This window comes from Populus trichocarpa, chromosome 11, assembly GCF_000002775.5.
Source record: "Populus trichocarpa isolate Nisqually-1 chromosome 11, P.trichocarpa_v4.1, whole genome shotgun sequence".
NCBI lineage: Eukaryota > Viridiplantae > Streptophyta > Magnoliopsida > Malpighiales > Salicaceae > Populus > Populus trichocarpa.
In genome coordinates, this window is record NC_037295.2 from 16,395,585 (window position 1) to 16,413,997 (window position 18,413).

At 32.8% G+C, this 18,413-nt stretch overlaps 2 protein-coding genes and 1 pseudogene across 4 annotated transcripts; 1 reads left to right on the forward strand and 2 right to left on the reverse strand.

Moving 5' to 3' along the window:
• Window positions 1-358: 358 nt before the first annotated feature.
• On the reverse strand, window positions 359-4,975 carry LOC7470909 (mRNA cap guanine-N7 methyltransferase 1). 3 transcript variants are annotated; one of them, XM_024581121.2, is made up of 13 exons: window positions 4,746-4,974; window positions 4,003-4,127; window positions 3,856-3,924; window positions 3,661-3,732; window positions 3,255-3,356; window positions 2,981-3,037; window positions 2,343-2,481; window positions 1,919-1,953; window positions 1,762-1,812; window positions 1,391-1,453; window positions 1,106-1,229; window positions 938-999; window positions 359-839 (listed from the first exon to the last, which is right to left on the reverse strand). In XM_024581121.2, exons 1-13 carry the CDS (start codon window positions 4,825-4,827, stop codon window positions 741-743), a joined length of 1,080 nt encoding a protein of 359 aa, XP_024436889.1. In that variant the 5' UTR covers window positions 4,828-4,974; the 3' UTR covers window positions 359-740. The 3 variants fall into 3 exon arrangements, with proteins under 3 accessions (XP_024436889.1, XP_024436888.1, XP_024436890.1); XM_024581120.2 differs by having other exon boundaries at window positions 1,889-1,953; window positions 4,746-4,973; XM_024581122.2 differs by having other exon boundaries at window positions 775-839; window positions 938-1,022; window positions 1,889-1,953; window positions 4,746-4,975.
• An 817-nt stretch (window positions 4,976-5,792) lies between these two features.
• Window positions 5,793-8,114, reverse strand: LOC18103415 (putative beta-glucosidase 41; annotated as a pseudogene).
• Window positions 8,115-11,943: 3,829 nt separating this feature from the next.
• Window positions 11,944-15,471, forward strand: LOC7454395 (organelle RRM domain-containing protein 2, mitochondrial). The gene is made up of 4 exons (XM_002316921.4): window positions 11,944-12,189; window positions 13,626-13,694; window positions 13,775-13,881; window positions 15,054-15,471. Exons 1-4 carry the CDS (start codon window positions 12,009-12,011, stop codon window positions 15,156-15,158), a joined length of 462 nt encoding a protein of 153 aa, XP_002316957.1. The 5' UTR covers window positions 11,944-12,008; the 3' UTR covers window positions 15,159-15,471.
• The last annotated feature ends 2,942 nt before the right edge of the window (window positions 15,472-18,413 follow it).

The following is an 18,413-nucleotide window of genomic DNA, read 5'->3' on the forward strand; positions in this document are numbered from 1 at the left end:
CCTTTTCTTTTCTTGAATTTGGTGAATCTAAATTTATTATTTTATATTTTTAGTACTCGTCATTAAAGACATTTTGTAGATCCAAGTGCTTTTATTGCACGCATCAAGTAAAACGAGATGCATGGCTAGCCAGCAACATTCCAATGATATATACAAACAATTGTTTTCAATTAAAATTGCTTAGGACACGACGACGATGCTTCTACCATCCATTACATATGATGATGCTTGGTATACAAGAGGAATCGCATATTGCCACCAATCCCAAGCGTAAATCTGAAAAACCAGCTTTATTCTTCTAGGGCAACCACTTCTTGTGCAATCTCTCTCCTGGATGAACAGATAAAAGAGAAGAACATTGACAAGAATATATCCTACTCTTATTTATATTTCTTGAACAATTGAGTTGCTGTATCTCAATATAATTCCACTTCAATTCATGGAGTTATAGTCAAGGTGTTTATGCTATCAATGCACCACTTCGGTGCTATCAATGCACCACTTCGGTGCCATCAGTATATTTTACTTTGCTCGACTATTTATATTCCTCGTCCTGAGAATGCAGAGATCAAGAACCATAAAATTGGCACTTGAAATGTCTTATTTCAATCTACAAAATTGTGCAGGTTACATGAATACACTGGAAGCTCGTGAAACAAGCACAGGCAGATGGCCATCTTCATTTTCAGGGCAGGGGGGAAACACCCATTGAAGCGCAACCATCCTGCATGGTTCTCTGATTATACCTCGCTACTAATGTACAAAATGTCCTCCTTTTCCAGATGCATCTTTCCTTTGTCTCTTTTACTTTTGACTGGCGTCCGATCTGGTTGACCTCGCTGGAAGAACAAATTTTACTTTAGCCTTTTGTAATTGAGGAAACAAGTGTATCGTGACTACTCAATCAAGGAATAAACATGTATACTGATATGCTTGCCTTTTTCAAGACAAAGGCCAAGTATAGATAAGCTACTTCCCATTCATCTGGTGATAGCGTGCCTGGATGCCAAAGGGCACAGAGACTCAAAAATCAGCATGAAAAATAGCTATTTCATCATGCACCAAATTCAAAGAAAAAGCAAAAAGATACATAACAAAGACTTACTAAGGTCTTGGTTCCCATCACCCAAAGCACCGAGTCTTCGCATTAACTCAACATTTTCTGGTTTCTTCATATTCTCATGCACGAACTCATGATTATTCTTAGCAAAAATCAGCTCAAAGTCATACTGCCAAAGTTGAAAGCAAGCGTGCAAAATAAGTGTATCTAGGTAAATGCTTAAAAAACTTCAAGTGCAACCAGCTTTTAACACCAGCAAAACACATTGACAGGCTTCATTTCCTGCACCGAGATTTTTTTTTTAAAATAAAAATACTTCAATATTTTTACCTCTTCTGCCAAAGCTTTGAAGACATGGAAGGGCACAATCCATTCAGGACAATCAACAGCATCCTGCAACAGAAACGTGGGTATTAACATCATCAGGAGTTTAGAATGAAAGTCGTCACCTAAAGCATATAAATTGAACTAAATGACAAAGTAAACAAAGAATTGGAGTTGGTATTTTCTGATGGATAGAAGGGAAGAGAATAATCAGGTTACATTCTTGGCATGTGGTAACTATCGGGTGTCACATAAAAGCACAACTTCAATTGATGCAAATACACGATGAAATATCAAGTACAAGCTATTCTACAGAACATCTACTTCTAGAAAAACTAGACTTAAGTAAAGGAGAAGAGAAGATAATGCATAAATACCTCTAAATGGAAGTAGTACTTGATACCAAATGGGCTAGAAGATCTGAATTTCTGAACCAGAGAATAATGAACTTATCAGATTATAGGGGAAACAAACAAAATGCCTGCAATATTGAAAAGAACTAACCTTCTGAGAAAACTCTTCATCAAATCTTACCCAGTACACACTATTACCAAAGGCCAGTCCTTCAGCTGCATATTCACATGAAAAAGAATCCTCTGTCATGAATGGCAAAAATAGTCTTCCATGCACATTAATCTTAATTCTTATATTGGAGAAGTGTGAAAAAGAACATTTTACGAGAATACTTCAAATAGATTGACTCTGAAAGATCTTAATCAATCATCATCATCCCATGAATTCTTTATAAGACTCCTCATTGTTTCATACAGCGTAAACAGACATGCAAGGTATCACATTAATAGCAAATTTCATGTTCCAATGAAGGTGCCTCCAGACTGGGCTTTTATATTTGTAGAGTCAGAAAAAAACACTGTTTTTTTGGTTAAGATTCATAAATCTGATCATTTGAAGTTTTTTCCCATATAAAGAAAATATTTGAAAGGAACAAAACAAAAACCTTCTCTAAGTTTTTTTATGATAACATTGGCATCCGGCATTGTTCCAATGAAGGTTCCTCCTGGCCGAAGTAAGGCTGATATATTGGCCAATGCTCTCCGTGCACGTGCCTCTGTTGACCATGAATAGTGCAAGGCAAACTGCAAAGCATGTTGATGCTTCAGAATTAAGTAAAACCACACTCACACACAAAGTTGAAGAATCCTATGGATCCATATCATGATTTGCATAACTACAGCACAGACAAATGGAAAGGGCAAGAACTTGGGATCTTAAGATTGAAGCATAGGCTAGTTCCTAGGTCTCTGCGGCCATGTTGTGCCCTTTTAGAGAGAAAGATATGCCAAAAAGAGCATGAAACTTGGTGATTTTAGCATTCTCAAGATTCTAGAAAAAAAAATGTTGAGAGGACGTTGTGTCCATATATTGCAATAATATCCATTATCAAGCAAAGTAGTTAAGAATCCTGTGACATAGCTCCAAAAGTCCCTAGGTCGGCATTGTTGAGTCATGAATAGCTCTAGGTTCAGTGAAAAAATGAATGTTGGGCAGCTGCTTCAACAGATGCTGATTCCAGCACCACGCTACAACACAAGATCTCATTAAATTTTGAAAATTGAGATGGTAATCATAATTCACCTGACAACTGACAATATCAAAAGGAGCATCATCCACCAGGACTTCATCCAACTGAAGCTGAAACAAGTAAACCAAGATTCAGTTACTTCTACAAATATGTCTATAACATAAATGAAACCAAAATTGTTCACCAATTTAACTTCTGGACGGCACATTCAAGTTTCAACCTACTTGTTAGATCCAAATAGAGGGTAGCATACATATAATTAAAATTAACAAATCACACTTAATGTAATGAATTTGCCGATGCACCAGCTGTTATAGCTGAACTTACCTCAAAACAATCCCCACATATAAGGCGGGCAGGGAAAGTGAACTTTTTGCGACGTTGATGGTGGTCTGCATCACCATTGTAACGCGTCCGGCAATCTTCCATCTGCATCGACAGTTGAATACATATAGACAATGACCATTGACAGCATATATATTTTAAGCATAAAAGTAGATATAACAGGAGATTGAAGGCACCACTTTTTAGTATTAAAGATTTAGGCACTAAACAGTATAAATAATCGTATTCATGGTATCTCATATTGCATAACATATACTTGGAGATCCAAACTTAAGCATTTACATACATACAAAGTGTAGCCAGGCATTTAAAAATCAAAGCACCAATTACAAGGACTTTTGATCAGTTCATTTTGAAAGAGAAGTAAATCTCTAGGTAGTATGTTTACCGAGCCTTCAGCTATGTCAATGCCAACATAATATCCAGCCTTTGCTTTATCCCATTTGATGAGATCACCACCCTGGAGAACAAAAATGACAACAGAAGATAATTCCTAACGAAAATGACATCATAAACTAATTCCTAACAAAATAAGGAGCTGTGAACCTTCCAATCTAACTGATTAAAGGGATGTATACTTTACCTTCCCGCAAGCAAGATCAAGAACAGCATCTCCTTTACCAGTATATTGTTGAACTAAGACACTTTTTATCTGTTCACAGATATGATTATGTTATTTAGACACATTATCAGCTTAAGATATTACTAAGCACTGGAATATGCTACATACCCAATTGTTAAGTTTCTTTAAATGGATAATTGGGCTCGCTTCTCGTTCTTCCAGAGTCTGATTCGTTCTGGCACTATAATGGTCAGCCACTCTCTGAACAAAATCATTAGAAAAATCCGCCTCACCTGCAATCACAAAATTTAGCCCTCAACTTTCAGAATCCTAAACAAAGCAGGAAAGTAAAAGGAAGTTTATTAAGAAACCATTACAATCCTAGATTCTTACTCTCTTAAACCAGACACAACCACGAATGACATTAGAATTTTTTTTAAAAAAATTAAAAAATCTCTCCGGTTTTCTATACCAAAAGAACACAGAACCAAAAACCCAATCCCAGTTCCCAAAATCAATACCTTAACTGAAACAGCGAAGAATTTACAAATCAAACCCATAAAAAATATAACACAATCAAAAGTCGAACCCCATAAAGCAATTGCATTCTCATTTTTGCTCTGACTCTAACAGAAAAACAAAATACTAGCATAGAACTAAAATTCAATATTTAATCATCTCCATTTCCAAGAAAATAAAAGTAAAAGCTAGTGGCATACAAAACCCAAGTCCCAAAACAACAACAAGAACCAAATGACTAGCAATTAAATCCACTGTAACTGAAAATTAGCAAAAACTTAAAATTTTAAAGTTTCTAAACAACGAAAACCCATGTCAAAGAAACAAAAACAAATCCAAAAAAGACAAGAAATAAAAAAAAGGCATTTAAGCTTGTGTGAAAATAGAATCACCTTCAGGGGTGTATTTCAATCTGGATTTCGGTGGGCCAGAAGCAGAAGAGTTGGATGGTGAAGTTGGGTATCCTCGTTTCATGGCAAATTATTGAATCGTTAGTAGTTATTGTAGGTTGTATAAATAAAAATTTTTAGGGTTCTAAAAAAGAGAGAATTAATGAAGGAGGAGAGAGGATTTAGTCTGTTTATATTAATGGAGTTGCTTTCTTTCTAGGAGAGATTAAAAATAGAGACCTTAAACTAAGGGTGTGTGCGTGTTTTTTTTTTTTTTGAAAAACAAGGTCACAAATAAAGGTAGGTATCAATTTGGTCCCTGTACTATTTAACTGTGTCAATATTATCCTTTCTCTATCAAAATTTTGCAATCTTTTACTTTGTTGGCTCTATTAATTTTTATTATTAAACAATCTTTCAAATGCATACTTATAAGTCAATTCTCTTCCAATTCATAATCATAAATCTTTAGGTTTTGATTTTAGCTTGTGTTGAAAAAGTTAACTTTTTATTTGAGATTTGCTTAAACATAAAATTGGATTGTAGAGAGGTGGAAACAGGGGCGGAGTAAGACAAAAAAATTAGGAAAGGTCAAATTATAAATTAAAGGGATCAAATTTTTTTTATATTATTTGTATTAAATATTTACAAGGAAGGGGCATTTCTTTGCAGGAGCAGGAGCCGGGGCCCTGCCACCCCCCCCTCCCCCCGCCACTAGTGCAAATTCACTAGGTTGTTAAGGTTCCATATTCTAGTAAGGTTGTAAATTCTTGGAGTAAATTACCATTTGTTTTCACCTTAGCATACTCATCCTCTTCCTGACACTTCCTAGCTTGTGCAGGTATGCTAAACTTAGATGTCCTGAGATCTTCTGTTTTAATGTTTATGAATCAGGAAGCCAAAAGGTGTGCATTAACGCTTTAACTAGCTGCGTGTGGGGACATTCACTGTGTCAATATTCTCACCTTCGATTTTTGAAGGGTAAAGAAAAGACTGAAATGAAACCAGGAAAAACAGAGAAAGAAAGAGTTATTTACGTATAAATGGTGACTAAAAGTATACATTTTGCAGGTTATCTTTTAATTCGAGTCTACTTTTGAACCATTCAGCAGAAGCTTTCGGTATCCTTGTAAGGTTGTTTCTGTAGCCTGAGTTCCATTCCCGTTTGTCCGGACCACCCAGAATAGCCTCGAACATCACAATTGTCTTGCCTGTGTTGATTTAGTTTTCTGTCAGATTGCCCAAATGCGCAATGTCTCAAACGGAAGAATCCAATTCTGAAGCCAAAGATGTATGAACCTAACACAATTTCCATTACCTTGTAGCTGCAGAAATGCTGGAGAGATGGTCCCTGTGGTATTCATTCTCTTGTCGTCCTGTACGGCCCTGTTTAAAGATATAAACGGTGTATTCAGATCATCCATTCCTGCAACCATGAAGTCAGTTTTATGCAACAACTCTTAGTTTTAGCCTAATGACATTTAATTAAAGAGTAAACACTTGCCATTTTCTGCTGTAATCACTGGTGAGTTCCCATACTTTCCTTTCACACATTTGAGCAATTTATGGATGCCCCATGGGACAATGTGTATCCAGAGGGAAGCTGCCTGGAGGAGGAAGTACATGTAAGCTGACTCACTTTAGTTTGAAATCTATAACAAAATCTTAGGGGCCAGTAAGTTGTTGGGACACACTAGTTCTCCGATTGCAACCCCACGACGATAAGCTGCAGTTGAGGACATGAACAAAGATGGTCAAGTCATTGCCTGATTATGCACTCTTCTCAAACATACAGAACAGTACTTCATTATCTTACAAGCAGCATTCACAGCAGCGTAGGATGATGCATCCAGCAATATTAGTTTCTGAATCCATGTCCTGTCATTCCGAATATATAATATTGTGTAATGATTTATGCCAACAAATTCCGAAGAACCAACTAAGAGTTTCGACATCTCTAGAGAGGTCAAAGGTAGTCGTTCGCCCTCGAGCTTTTTCATTGAGTGAGGATATTTTCCAGAGAAAAGTGGATCCAGGAATCTGATACGCTTTTGATTTGTTATATGAGGCCCGTAAGAACCAACTGATTCCTTCCCAAATATTATGAACACAACAAAGCTTCCATCCAATTCCAAAATCCACTGCTCTTTGTGCCGCATCTTTGTCCTCATCAACATCAGATAGCGGTTTCGTACTACTTGGAATCCAATGCTGTTCGGATTAGACCTCCTTGCTTTCCCTGGAAGAGAATATTTTCTATCAGCTGTTTTTTTTTTATATATAAAAAAGAAATTGATAGGGCCACCATTTTTATATGCAAGAGTACCTTGAAATGTAGCTGATAACACCAAAAAGCAGCGGCATGCGACAAGAGGATGTTGTGAGCTACAATGTATGGCTCAGTGGACGAATTCCCCCTCTTAGAATGTAAATGAGCAATGATAGTGTTATTGGTTCCCTGCACGGATATACACTGAGAAAATAATAAATTTTAAAAAAATATTAAAAGCCCAAGATTCCATTAGATAATCTAGGATTGTTATGAATTTATACGAAGATTATCTGAATATCAAATTTTTAATTTAAGGTTCAATCAATTTTTTCAAAGTTAAGTTATCGCAAATCACAAGTCGTCTAAGTATCTGGCTTCTAATAATAAGTAATTTATACGAACTAATAGTGAGAAATCTTTTAAAACTTTTTTTGTAGGATAGAGAGATTATCATGCCTATGAGTGATAGCTCTTTTTGTTTTCTAAAGTAATTTTTTTCTATATAAAAAAAAGACATATATTCTTATTATAGAAAAAACTTAATAACCCTATAAATAGTAAAATATCACTTTTTTCCCTGAATAATACCACATACATTATTTCATGATAATTTTAAAACTTTATGCAATCAAGTCCCTAACTTGATTTTTTTAGGTCTATAATTGTAATTTCTTATATAAATTACATTATATCCCTCAATTTCTAAAACTTATTTACAATCAAGTCACACTTGATTAATTATTTCAGTTTAGTTTCTAAACAATAATTCTTATTTTATACGACCCATTAGATTCCTAATATGTTGGCACAAATATAAATTATAATTCTAAATTAAATAAGATTAAATAAATTAAATAATTTAATTTATTATCAATTCAATAAATGATTGATCTTTATATGAAGATCAAGTGCATTATCTAGTAATGTGTCATGATCCTTTAAATATTAGAAAAGTCATAAGTGATTTGATTTAACCTTTCAGTAAATAGTTTCTCAATGTAACTATTATATCTTCATCAAGAATGTTAAATTTAACATACCTTCATCACTTTGTACCCAAAAGCTTGGAAATAAGTGTAGACATAATGCTCAAAGTCCATTGTGCAAGTGATTCATTTGCTTTTTGTAAAGCTTGAGTGTATTCTTTAAAAAAAAAAATGCTACATTCAATTGTAGATTTATAGTGTATAGAGCATTACTTGCACAATTTGTTTGCTCAACCATCCTTCATATATTTTCAAGCATTTGTGGAAGATCCTAATGGTATAGAGTTACAAAAAGCTAGATTCCTATTGGAAAAAAAAAAAGGCTAAAAACTTCATTACTACTTTTACTTTAATGAGAATTCCAAATGACTTTTTATTTATGAGCAACCTTTCTCTTATAAAACATCTATAAGGTAGTTGTAGCAATTTTTTCCTTCTTGATTTGGCATCACAATCTCATTTGTTAATGATAAAATCTAAGGCATTCAATAATAAATAGATGGCTCTGAAGAATGTAAAGCAAGATTTATGGTCTCGATTGCCTCATAATTGGAAAGACTAGTGGCAAAGATATAAAAAATATAAGGATTTATTACTAAATCCTTCACCAAATTTAATCACCCTTTTTGCTTTTTTATTTATTTTATAATATCTTCTAACAAAAACATAAAATATTCATTAAGCCTTATGCTAGCATTACAGAAAGAAACAAGCCTCAATTTTCTATAGCTTATTGATGTTTTTTTTTCCTCAACTTAAAACCACTTATCTTCTTACAATTTCTTAACCTATTTTAGGTTTTCATTAGGTTGTTGACATAGTATCATCATCATCATCTCACTATCCTTATATATATATATATATAAAAGAAGATTTTATTGAAGATTCTTATCCCTAAGAATTCCATATTCTCAACTATTGATCATGTGCTAATTTGTTATCCCACTATTATTCAATGAACAAATTCATCAATATAATGAAGTATATGTGTTTTAAACTTCCTTATCAAAGATAAACTAAAAAAAATATTAAATGACTTTCTCAATCAAGCAAAATAAATAAAACAAAAAAAGATTAAAAAAAGTGTAAAATTAATGACCTAAAGGTTAGTTGCTACAACATTTGGAAGTTACTAATCAATGTAAGCATGTAATTTACCTTAAACCAGTGATATTGATCAACAACTTTATTTGTATCCAGTCATTTAGACTAGCTAAATGACGAGGTTCTCCCTCTCCCTCTCCTCTCTCCCTTTTCTACTTTTCCCTTTTCTTTTTTCCCTTCTCCCTTTCCATCTTTTCTCTCTTTTTGATCATTTTTTTTCTTTAAGTCTAGTTATCCATGCCTCAACACACGCTTTTATGTAATTTTAGTTTTCAAGATCGTGTAACATAAATTCTTTGTATGTGTCACATTTTCTATATAGAACATGAACCACAATTCTATACCAATAATGTTTTGTTTTTGGCAATGACAATCACCAACTTCTTCACAAAGCATAATATGCACCATAATCTCCTCTAATGGTACAACTTTATTCTTCACGCAAGTACCTATAACTACAACACTACTCTCTACTCTCCACGAGGCAAGCTAACGTGATTAAAGTCTATAAATACCTCAGTCACTAGATTAAAAAAAAAGAAGACAATTAGACATCATCCCAAAGAATTCAACAAGCTTCATACATAAGACACTTCCTACAACTTCATATATTTTTTCTCCTTATATGTTTACTAATTTAAGTATCAAAGTGTCTTATGTTCTCTTATAAGACTTATTTTACAGGAGTCACTCAGGCTAGAGAAAAAAATCTATATTTCAAATCAATCACAACCTAGAATGTAGACATGAAAATCCCAATACCCCAAACACATTATTAAATATTAATTCCCTTCAAACTTAAGCTTTGTTCACCTAGTTGCCTAATAAAAGTATCTCATTTGCTATCTCTCTTGTTTTATTTATAGCTTCTCAAACTCCTACAAAACACAATATAACATCATTAAATTATGTTGTACATACATTTATATTACAGTAATTCATGCATTGAGTATGAAAGACAACAATACATGAAAACATAAGAGATAGTCCCAAATGTTAACCCATTAGGAAAATCTGCTCTCCTAATAGATTTTAAGTTTATAAAAGGCATATTTCTAAAAAGATTATGATAAGGACCAATATGATGTTACACATGGTGATCAAATTTTTTTGAATAATTAAGAATTGGAAGTTTTTAAGTAAAAATATTAGATACAATTAAGTAAATGGAGATTTTATTTTATAATACAAACAGGGAAATAAGTGATTAGTAATAACTAATTACTTGGTTGTAAAGTTGAATAATAAATAGTTGCATAAGAAATGCGTGTTAAGGATGGACATCTAGGTTACTCTTGAATTGAAAGGTATTAGTAGGATATGTTTGGATGACTTTGGTATGTTGGTTTAGAAACTGTCTTTGCATCATTTGGGTGCAAATTAGTATAATAGAAAGAATAACACAAGGATATATAAACAGGGATTGATTTTGAAGAATTTGCTGAAAAAGAAAACAAGGAATGTGAGTTTGACACATAAGATGATCAATAGGGCTTTGCTTCATCATTTTATTTTTATTTTTTAAAGTGGGTATTGAAGGATGATTCAAGTTTGGAGAGATTAGTTTTAGCTTTATCATAATTCTTGTGACTATGATGATTTTTTTTTATTTTGAAAATTCTACTAGGATTGAAACCATTAGACTAAAAGCATTCTATATGGAAAAACTATGAAATTCAATTTCTAATTAATCAAATGTCGAATGATAAAATTACAAAAATAAATTCAATTATACAAAAGGATTTAAAACAAAAAATAACAATTAAAAGAACGATGATCAACATTAAAATACATAATGAATTTAATATTTGATTGAAGAGTGAAATTGAAAAGAAAAATAAATTTAATAAAATGATAAAAAAATAATCAAAAGAATGAGGATCAAAATTGAAATAAAAAATACAAATAAGTTTTTAATTGAAAGGTGAAATTGAAAAGAAAAATTAATTTAATAAAAATCTAAAAAAACAAACAATAAAAAAAAACAAGAATCAAATTAGAAAAAATAACATTTGACAAATTGAGATTGAAGGATAGAATCGAAAACAAATAAGACTTCTATAAAAGGGTTAAGAACAAAAATTATAAATTTAAAGAATGAGAACTGAAGTTGAAATATTAATAACAAAGTGGATCAAGCCGTGATTTTTAGAAAGAAGAGATAAAAGAAGAAGAAAAAAACCCACCAACAACAAATCACCATACCAACGCCAACACATGCCACATCAATAGAAAAAGGACACGACAATGTTTCCAACGACATGACGAGAACATTTTTTGCTACCAGGAGTAACTGCACATGCCTATACCTTTTCCCATTAAAATAATATTTAATTTATGCAAAAACCCTTTATTAAACCGGTAATAACAAAAAATCATAATGAAAAGACCAAAATATCCTTGTATAAAAGTCTTGATTTTAAGGATAAAATTGTTATTCTACTGTGTTTGAAAACCCGCTCCCTGTTTGTTTTAAAAAAATTTATACTTTCAATCAATTATTTAATCAATAATAAGTTTTTTAAAAAATCTAAATAAATATATTTAATTTTTTATATTATTTAATGAATAATTAGTTTTGAAAAAAATCTAAATACTGCTAACATCAAGATATTTAATATTTTTAAGAGAAGAACAAAAACATCGTTCTATATCTAGTGTTTTTCAATGTTGAATTAGTTTTTGTTAATAAAATAAAACATTCAATCTTAATCTATTGGGCCTAAAAGATCAATTTACAAAAACGTAGCCCAGCCCACTTTTCCAAAGTTTGGCATTTGATATGATTTGTAATTACAATTTAGCCCCCAGACATAAACCCGCTCTTTAAACCATCATTCCCTTCGTCCCCTCTCCCTCTCAATCTATTGCTAGCTAAAACCCTTAACAAGCAAACAAGCCACAATGGCCATGAGAGCAACGACGGCGGCTTTGGCTGCGGCAGCAGCAGCAGCTCCTCGTGGCGGCTTTTTGCGTCTGTTTTCAACAACTTCCACTTCATCCTCCTCCTTCCCTTTTCCTCAGACCACGCAGCAAACTCCTGCACGTGAACAGGCTGAGCCAAACACCAATCTCTTTGTATCTGGTATGTGTCTCTTTCTTTACATTTCCATAATTACTTTCATTCCTTTGTTCTTTTCCTCGATTCCCATCTGGGTTCTGTTAGTCACTTTGCTTGCAATCTTTACAGGGTTGATATTGTCAATATAATGCTAGAAATGAAAGGAAAGACTTAAACTTTATGAGATCTGATTGACTATTTTTTTCTAAATTAAGAATTATTAGTAAGATTTTTGTGTTGTTTATTTGGTTATGAGCCCTGTGATTTTGATTGCGAGTATATTGATAGGATGTTTTATTTGCTACCTTATGTACCGAAAGAAGTTGTTTTTAGTTTTTGTCTTTGCCTATTAGTACGTCCAATTTTGTGGCGATTTCTGTGTTGGTGATTCGAAAATAGCCCATAAATGCATGGAAGGTTGAAAAAAATGTGTGTTTTTTAGCTGGTTATATGTTAATTATTTGCAAAATAAAAGTAACTGGTACTTGCAATTTAGGTGTTGAAAACCTACGAAAGGTAGATTTGGATATGATCATAATCACACATTTGAGAAACTAGTATATGATATAATATGCTGATATGCGTGTTATGTTGTTTAGCTATGTTAATGATGGGTTTTAGTTCAAGAGTTGGACATGCTCTAGAATTTATTGGAAAGTAGTCGTGAATTGTGATGTACGCACATCTGTGTCTTTCTTCGGAGTCATTGGTCACAATCTTGTATTTCTTGTGTTGTTATAAATTTTTAGTTTGAAAGGATATCGGAATTATTCATGATGATGGGAGTTGAAGAGGATAGAGATTCTTATAGCAGTGTGAATGGATGGACTCTAGAAAGCTTAGATGGAGAGAGGTCTTTGTGAGAGTAGTCATTGCTCTTGATGTGGAGGAGGTATGGAGAATAAATTGCATGTCTTTTGGACCTGTACCAAGGGGGTGGAAGTTTGGAAGGGCATTCTGAATACAGTCTGCATAATTTCTTCAGTGGTGACCTTCAAGTGGTTGGATAGAAAGGAGGTGCTAAGACTAAAATGAGAATCGGAAGACAATGTTCTTGTGCTGGCATAGCTGGCACTCAATAATGCTTAATTACTTTTGGGACACAATTATAATCTGTATGTAATACTCAATATCCTGGCTAAAAGATTGTACAGAAATTTCCCCTAGAGTACTGGTTAAAAATAATAGAACAGGAGCATGTCTTAGTGAGCAGGAGCTTCTTGGAAGAATTAAATAGTTATTTTGGACTATCCTCCTGGGATTCATGAGCTGCGGGATAATGATATAGGCATCCATTAAAGTTGTGTAGTCTAGTTTTTTTGTCCTTTCATATTGTAAACCAAAGAAATATTTCTTTCTTGTCCTTTGATGGTTATGAAAACCCAGTGAATGTAAAACATCAAGTCAACTTCTTAACGTGTCAGAAGTTTTATTTGATGCTTCTATGATTTTGGTTTCAGGGCTAAGTAAAAGAACAACTTCAGAGGGACTACAAGAGGCCTTTTCTAAATTTGGTGAAGTGGTTCAAGGTTAGTCTCTTCTTTTCATAAATGTTTTTCAAAAATTTCTTTTTTGGATTGCTAATGATTGCCTTTCTAGCTTTTTACAGCTAGAGTTGTAACTGACAGGGTCTCAGGCTATTCTAAGGGGTTCGGTTTTGTCAAATATGCTACCTTAGAAGATGCTGCTGAAGGAATAAAAGGCATGGATGGACAGGTGAGTTTTACCTGGCTCCTTACTTTTGTCCTTTGAGAGAAGATTGTGGATTTATTATTGTAATGACTTCAAAGTGGTTAGGATAAAATGATGTGTAGTTGTTAGTATAGCTCATAGCATGATCAGTAACTCTAGGAAATTCAGTATGGGTTCTGTGCAGCTTCTTAAGTCATGGAACAAGCTATGAAATGGTCAAATCTTTGGAGGAAAATCCAAAACCTAAAGTTCAATATGAATTCAAAAGGATTCACTAAAGAAAGCTTGATGCTTCTCAAGTTAAACAATGGTCACGTGGATATCTAAGAAAACTACGACAGACATGAGATTGGTGGTTCCATATGTTGAAGCCTCATAAAAACCGAAGCACCTTTCTCAATGTTTCCTAGGTTAGCTATGATAACTCATAACAGTGGCATACATCGAGATTTGTCAATGGGGTTAGGGGCTTGCACTTTTGCACATGGGAACATGTATATGAAATTGATTGTTCTTCCGCCACTGTATCTGTTATTGTTATCTGCACTTGGAAGATGCTTAATTTTTTAGTATCCCTTGAATCCTGTTCAGTATGTTTCAGCAAGTCTTCTAACTAGCAATCCAGCTCATCAGCTTACATTCATGCTCATGCATGTTCCTTCCATACTTTTGTCCTTTGGTGCTCACCAAGCAACCTAAGGATACCCATCTGCCTTATGTTAGTGCAACTTCTCTCATTAGCTCACCAATCTTATTGATGCAATTGAACCTGAGCAAAAAGGAAGCAAAGTACAAAGAAAACCGAGATTTAAAAAAAAGGGTCTCAATAACAAAAAGCCCTAATTGTATTTTTATTACTGAATTTATTTTTTTCAATAATTAAGTGTTAAGGGACCAAAAGTTATTCTTTATCACCTTTTCTTTTAAAATTCCTTGTTTTTTCTATCATATAATTAAAAGAAACTATCTTATTGGACATAGTAAGGTCTAGGACTCAAGTCGTGGATCTTTTTCCTTCTTTAAAACACATTAGCAGCGCCTGAACATCATTTATTTACGTTATAAAAAATTCAGTCCGGCCCGCAGCGAACTTGAGCCACCTATTTAGTATGATTATTGTGAAACTTGTTTTCTCCTTTTTTTTTTTTTTTGGTTGTCTACTTTTAATTTCTCTTTCTGATATCTGTGTATTGTAGTTTCTGGATGGATGGGTTATATTTGCAGAGTATGCTAGACCCAGACAACCACCTTCTGAACCTCAAAACAACACAGGCATGGGATTATGGAAACAACGCTACTGATAGCCGCTGGCAGTGACTCCTATAGTCAAGGGATCAAGTTTGTCATTATCCAAACTAGCACGGCCAGCGCCGCTGGCAGTGACTCCTATAGTCAAGTGATCAAGTTTGTCATTATTCAAACTAGCATGGCCAGCAAGTACCATTTATGAATCCTTCACATTATTGTGGTTTCTCTTTCACAGCTTGGAACGATCAATATTTTTTATATTAACTAACTGTGAGCAGCTTGAAATTATAAATTATGTGGATAACAAACTGTTCCATGCGTGAGCATGCATATCTAGCAAGTACAATTTATGAATTCTTGACACTATATTCGTCCTCCATGAGCATCTTACAAATCTTGTGCTCCATGAACTCACGTTAAATATATCTGAATGTTGCATCATTGAAAAACTTGTTAGAGTGCCTCTGAATTTGTTCATAATTTTTATTTTGGGAACAGAAGTTACTGTCAGGTGTCCAAAATCAGTATATTTTCTGCAATTTATGCGGGAAGTTCAATTGGGTATCCTGGAGCACTGAAAATCCGGTGTTCTTTAGTGTTCTTCAGAGGTGTGCACAAGCAGGATGGAACTGGTTATTGTGATCCGTCTTTGTTTAGGGTGTCTTCAGTATTGTTACGTAGTAGGAAAAGGGATTTATAACGAATTGTCTGGTCTATTTACTTACAGTACCTTTGTTTTTGCTGCTTTTGAAATTATGTTTGATTGTTTTTCTTAAGTATGTGTGGCTTGAAAAAACATTAAATAAATTTTTCTTTTTAGTGTTTTCTCCGATTGCTTGTTATTCTGTAGGAAACTTGCGAAACATTCTGCATCATAATATTATATACATCAAATTAATGGTTTTTTTATTATATATTTTCTAATAGTTCTGATATCAAAATAAAAAAATCTAAAAAAATTAATTTAATGTATTTTCAAGTAAAAAGTATTTTTATAAAATATTTTGCATCAAATTATTTTTAACATCAGTGATCTAAAAATACTAAAAAAAAAGATTAATAAGAAGCAAAGAAAAAAATATAAACTTTATAAAAATAAAGCAAAGAAATAAAAAATGGAGAAAAACATGTCAAATAAAAAAAATTAATATCAAGCAAAGAAAAAAAATTTAATTTTTATTTTAAATATTTTTGAAACGAAAAAAAAGGGGTTATTAATAAAAAATAATAAAAAATATAAGACAAAGTAAGACAATAAAAATAATTGATTTATTCACCTAAATAAACTTCCACACTCAACACAAGAAGAAAAACATGTCCAATTGATGTCTACTTTGCTTGCTACCCTTGAAAATCTATTTTCTCATATAAAAACTTAATTACAATACTTTGAACCTACAAGTTAGGGTTGCTAAAGATTCAAGTAAATCTTGCAGGTCCACCATCTCCACTTGCCACCATCTCAGCTTCTTCTTCTAATAGGATTCTTTCTCTTTCTACTGTACCAATTTGCTACGACTCTTTCCATTGTAATTTTGTGCACGACATCAAACATTGGCAATTGACAACCTTGTCCAGGTTTAGATGAATGCAAGAGAACAACAACTCGAATTATTACAATGAGATATCTGTTTAATTTCTGACTGCAATGTACAGTTGACCTAGAAAAGGAATGAATGCTATGCGACATTATTTTTCCAAGTAGGACAATGGGCCTAAAGAATTCGCCTTCCCGTCGACGCAACACAACAATTTGGATTAGCTTCGAAAGGAACTCCACAGAGGGCTTCTCAATACATCAAAATCATCCCTTCAAAACAAACAAAATATAGCTACAGTTGGAGGAAATTTGATGGAAGAGAACCAAATAGAAGATGGGACAAATTAAATGCGTCTTGATTTCCTGACCCTGTTTCTATCATCTTCACAAATATAGGGTCTTGTCAGTTTTTGTAGGGTTCGTAGTTTCTTGATTGGTTGTTTTCCTTTAAAGTTTTGGTGTCTAGCTAAAGAGAAATCTCCAGAGAGAAAGAGAAACTGAAGACAATATTCAAGAAGTATCCTTTACAAGTAGACAGGTGAACGTTCTTGAAGATCCTACAATATTGTCAGTGATATTATTTGTGGTGCAAATAAGAGTTCGCAGTTTGTCTCTCTCCCGATACATCAATTTCTATGTTGGCACCTGTTTTTTTGGAAATAACAACGCCTTGAAGTACCGTTGCTTCTTCTTCTTCTTCTGGGATCGGCTAGCTTAATTGAAAAAATCATACAGGGATTAGTCTGAGGTATCTGGCTTCAAGTTTCGCTCATACAGGGATTTATAGATTGAAAGGGATGCTAGATGTAGCTAAAACATTAATGGACCGAGGGAAAAAAATGAAACCAATTTGAAAAACAAATTAAACTAAACTACCAATCAATTAAGTTAGTAAAAAATCTGAACCTTTTAATATTGGACATGAAAATAAACCTTGACGTTGAACTTGGTGTGCCGCCAATCCTAGATATATTGAGTTATTACTTTACTTTTAATCTTTAACTTTCAAGCAAATATATATAAAAAATACTTATCCATCGCTAGTTGTATTAGGTTAAAATGAAGTTATATATATATATATATATATACAATCTAATTGTGCAAGCCAGCGTATTATTTTTTTATTAATTAATGTGATTGTCTAAACCATTTTATATATATTTTAACTAATTTCATGAATTTTAAAATTAATAATTATGTATATTTTCAGTGATCCTAATAAGACTCAAACTTATAATTATTAAAAAATAAATTTAAAATCTAATCAGTTAAATTTACCAATAAAATTAAAACCACCATATCAATACAAAGATATATGATGGTGATGTGAGTATTAGATAATCCATAAATCATAACTTCGTTTTAATTAAGTGAATTTATTATTCATACTGTGCAAGTCAAAGTCCACCTGGGAGTATTCTATAGGCTGCACATGGCGAACCTGAAGCAAGAATACGTGTTAAAAAAATATTTTTTAATTAAATTGTTGCTAAGAAGTTATTTTTATCAAGAAGGTACACTTTCTTAAAAAAATATATATATTTAAATGTTGTTGTCAATAAATTATTTTTCTCAAGTAAACGCACCTAATTAGATGATTATTCTAAGAACAAATAGACAACGCGAAAAATATATTATACGTTTCTTGCAGTCAATTAGTTAAGAGTACCTTCTTATATAAACTATGGAAATTGAGATATATATATTTTCTTAATCCTAAGACATCATTCAATAATTTAAAGCTTGAATTGAGGATTTAATCTTATAT